Source organism: Pteropus alecto, unplaced genomic scaffold (assembly GCF_000325575.1).
Source record: "Pteropus alecto unplaced genomic scaffold, ASM32557v1 scaffold45, whole genome shotgun sequence".
Lineage (NCBI taxonomy): Eukaryota > Metazoa > Chordata > Mammalia > Chiroptera > Pteropodidae > Pteropus > Pteropus alecto.
Window position 1 is genome coordinate 40,436,086 of NW_006442491.1, and position 2,818 is coordinate 40,438,903.

At 61.9% G+C, this 2,818-nt stretch overlaps 1 protein-coding gene across 1 annotated transcript in view; it reads right to left on the reverse strand.

The window, feature by feature from the left end:
- The window catches only part of EEF1A2 (eukaryotic translation elongation factor 1 alpha 2), an 8,986-nt gene that overhangs the window by 186 nt on the left and 5,982 nt on the right, over window positions 1-2,818 (reverse strand). The window contains exons 6-8 of the mRNA XM_025039874.1: window positions 1,543-1,799; window positions 672-906; window positions 4-101 (exon numbers count right to left, since the gene is read on the reverse strand). Of these exons, the coding sequence (XP_024895642.1) occupies window positions 4-101; window positions 672-906; window positions 1,543-1,799 (590 nt within the window). The remainder of the gene's footprint in view (window positions 1-3; window positions 102-671; window positions 907-1,542; window positions 1,800-2,818) is intronic.

A 2,818-nucleotide genomic window follows, 5' to 3' on the forward strand; every position in this document is an offset into this window, starting at 1 on the left:
TGCAGACTTGGTGACCTTGCCGGCGCCGCCGCTCTTTTTCTCCACGTTCTTGATGACGCCCACGGCCACTGTCTGCCGCATGTCGCGCACCGCGAAGCGGCCTGCGGGGAGGGCGCGTGAGCGGAGGGCGGGAGCTCCCAGCCCCCGCCCCGCCCGCCGGGCGCCGGGATGCAGCGCGCATGCGCACTCGCGCTCGCAGCATCCTCCGCAGCCCTGAGCCTGTGGGCCAAGGAACTTGGCGCTGGGCGCCCAGCTGTCCGCGCCTGTTTCCAGGCGGGGCGGTGGTGTGTGAAACACCAAAGCGATGATGTCTGGAAGGCCCTCGTCTCCTTAGGCGGCGGAAGTGACTGGCTCATAGGACTCGCCCAAGGTGTTGTGCTGGGAATTAAATGGCCCATGCACTGTTCCAAGAGCACGCCTGGTGGTGTACGCCTTCAGCTGTTTGGACTATGGCGGCTCCCCTGCCTCAGACAGCTCTCCAGTGTGTGTCTGTGGGTTATCCTACGGGTACCTGTCACCTACGGGCCACCACCCCAGCGGGGCCACCTGTGCTGTGTGACATGAGGCCGTGGGTCTCCCACTGAGCTCTGGGCGCGGCAGAAAGGCCGAGCTCCCCCCACAGCAGTGGTCCCCTGATCCCCGACCTCCCGCACCGCCTCCGCCCCGCTCACCGAGGGGCGGGTACTGGGAGAAGCTCTCCACACACATGGGCTTCCCCGGGACCATCTCCACAATGGCCGCATCACCCGACTTCAGGGACTTGGGATTATCTTCCAGCTTCTTGCCAGACCGCCGGTCGATCTTCTCCTTCAGCTCGGCGAACTTGCAGGCGATGTGGGCCGTGTGGCAGTCAATGACTGGCGAGTAGCCAGCGCTGATCTGCCCGGGGTGGTTCAGAATGATGACCTGTGGGGCAGGGATGCACAAGGCCATCAGCACACCCAGGGCGGGCACCGCGGGAGGGCGCCAAAGCTGGGGGAGGCTCAGGCCACTTCCCGGGTGCCTGAGGCTGGGACGGCTGACCATGGAGGAAGGTCTGGCTGTGGGGGACCCACCCCTCCAGACCTGGACCCTGCAGTCCTCACCAAGCAGTTGGCAAACCACAAGAGATAGATGACTGACTGGTGCACTGTTTGAAGGAACCAGTGGGCCACTTGTACTGTCCACTCTGGCCAGAACTGAGGCAGGGGGATGACAAAATTAGACCTCGATTTTTATATTTGAATTCTGTCTTCATAAAGCCAATTTTTAAAATGATGGTGATCAAAGAGGCTGCACTGCAGGGAGTAAAAGCATCAGAGAAGCGTCCCCGGCGATAAAATAAAAGCCTTTTCAGGGCCAAAGTGGGACCTCCGAGACCTCAGGAGGGCCTGGAGCAGCAGGCCTGGGCCTAGTCCACGTCTGCTCTTCCTGTGTGCCCTCAGCCCTAACAGCTCTCCCGGCCTCGGTGGCCTCGTCTGTGAAGCGGGGCTCCAAGTCCTCCTCGGTGCCAGGCTAAGGGGGTGTGGGAGCGGGCCCCTGTGGCCCCTCGGGACCGCCCACCTGGGAGGTGAACTGGGCCGCCTCCTGAGGCGGGTCGGACTTGCTGTCCCCGCACACGTTGCCCCGGCGGATGTCCTTGACGGACACGTTCTTCACGTTGAAGCCGACGTTGTCGCCGGGCAGGGCCTCGCTCAGAGCCTCGTGGTGCATCTCCACCGACTTCACCTCCGTGGTGATGTTCACGGGCGCGAAGGTCACTACCATGCCCGGCCGGAGGATGCCCGTCTCCACTCGGCCCACGGGCACCGTGCCAATGCCTGGGCGGAGGGAAGGGGCTCTGAGGCAGGGGCGAGGGGCAACCCCGGTCCTCGCCAGCAGGCGCGAGGCATGGCTGCGTGGAGGGAGGAAGGGAACGGGGGGACTCCAGGAGAGGCAGACACTGAGAGTTTTGCACAGAATTGGGCCCCCCCCAATCTCATCAGGAAAGAAAGGGACCGAACAGGAGGGGGTCTGCAAGAGGGGGAGATGAGCAAGAAGAGGGTCGTGGCTCCCTGCCCTGCCCCCAGCGACCAGGTCCCTGGAGGAGGCACTGTGGGCCCCTCCCCTCTACGAGGCCCCTGCTGGTGAGGCAGCAGCATCGGAGAGGGCCAAGGACCCTCTGGGATCGCCTGGCCCAGCTCCAATGCTGCTGGTCCCTGAAGGGCAGGGCTGCCCTGCACTTCTCGTGGGCCCGCTGACATTCATGTGGTTGCTCAACGGGTGTCAGGTCTGTCCCAGGGCATGGGGGGCTCCACGCCCATCTCCCTGGCTGTGACAGGGGCTCGTGTGGCATTACAGTATGACGGAGACTGAGCCTGGTGGCTGTTCTCTGAGCTGGGTGAGCACGACACCTCGCCCTGCACACAGGCCCCTGACATCTCCGGCCACAGCACACCCGTGGGGCTCACACTTCTTACGGGTTCTACATCATCTCCTGAACAGCACTTATTCCTGGAGTGGATCGTGTCTCCCAAAAGACCAGGAGGGATAGGGATATGTGAGTCATCCTCATGCCACCAGCTCCTGGCATAGGGCTGAGCACTTACCTGGAGGGAGGAAGACCTGGCAAACACTGGACAGACCAACAGATGGGTGGGGTGGGTGGGTGAACAGGTGGATGGATAGATGGATGGATGGATGGTGGATGGTAAGATGCCATGCTGCTAACTCTTGTCTTCTGGTAATTATGGTTGCTGAGTCACCAGGAAAACAGGTTCTTTTTAAATTTGTTCATTTCTCCTCAGAAGAAATGTGCTCAAGTAGAAACAGCCAGCTGACTTCTTTATTTAGAGCACTC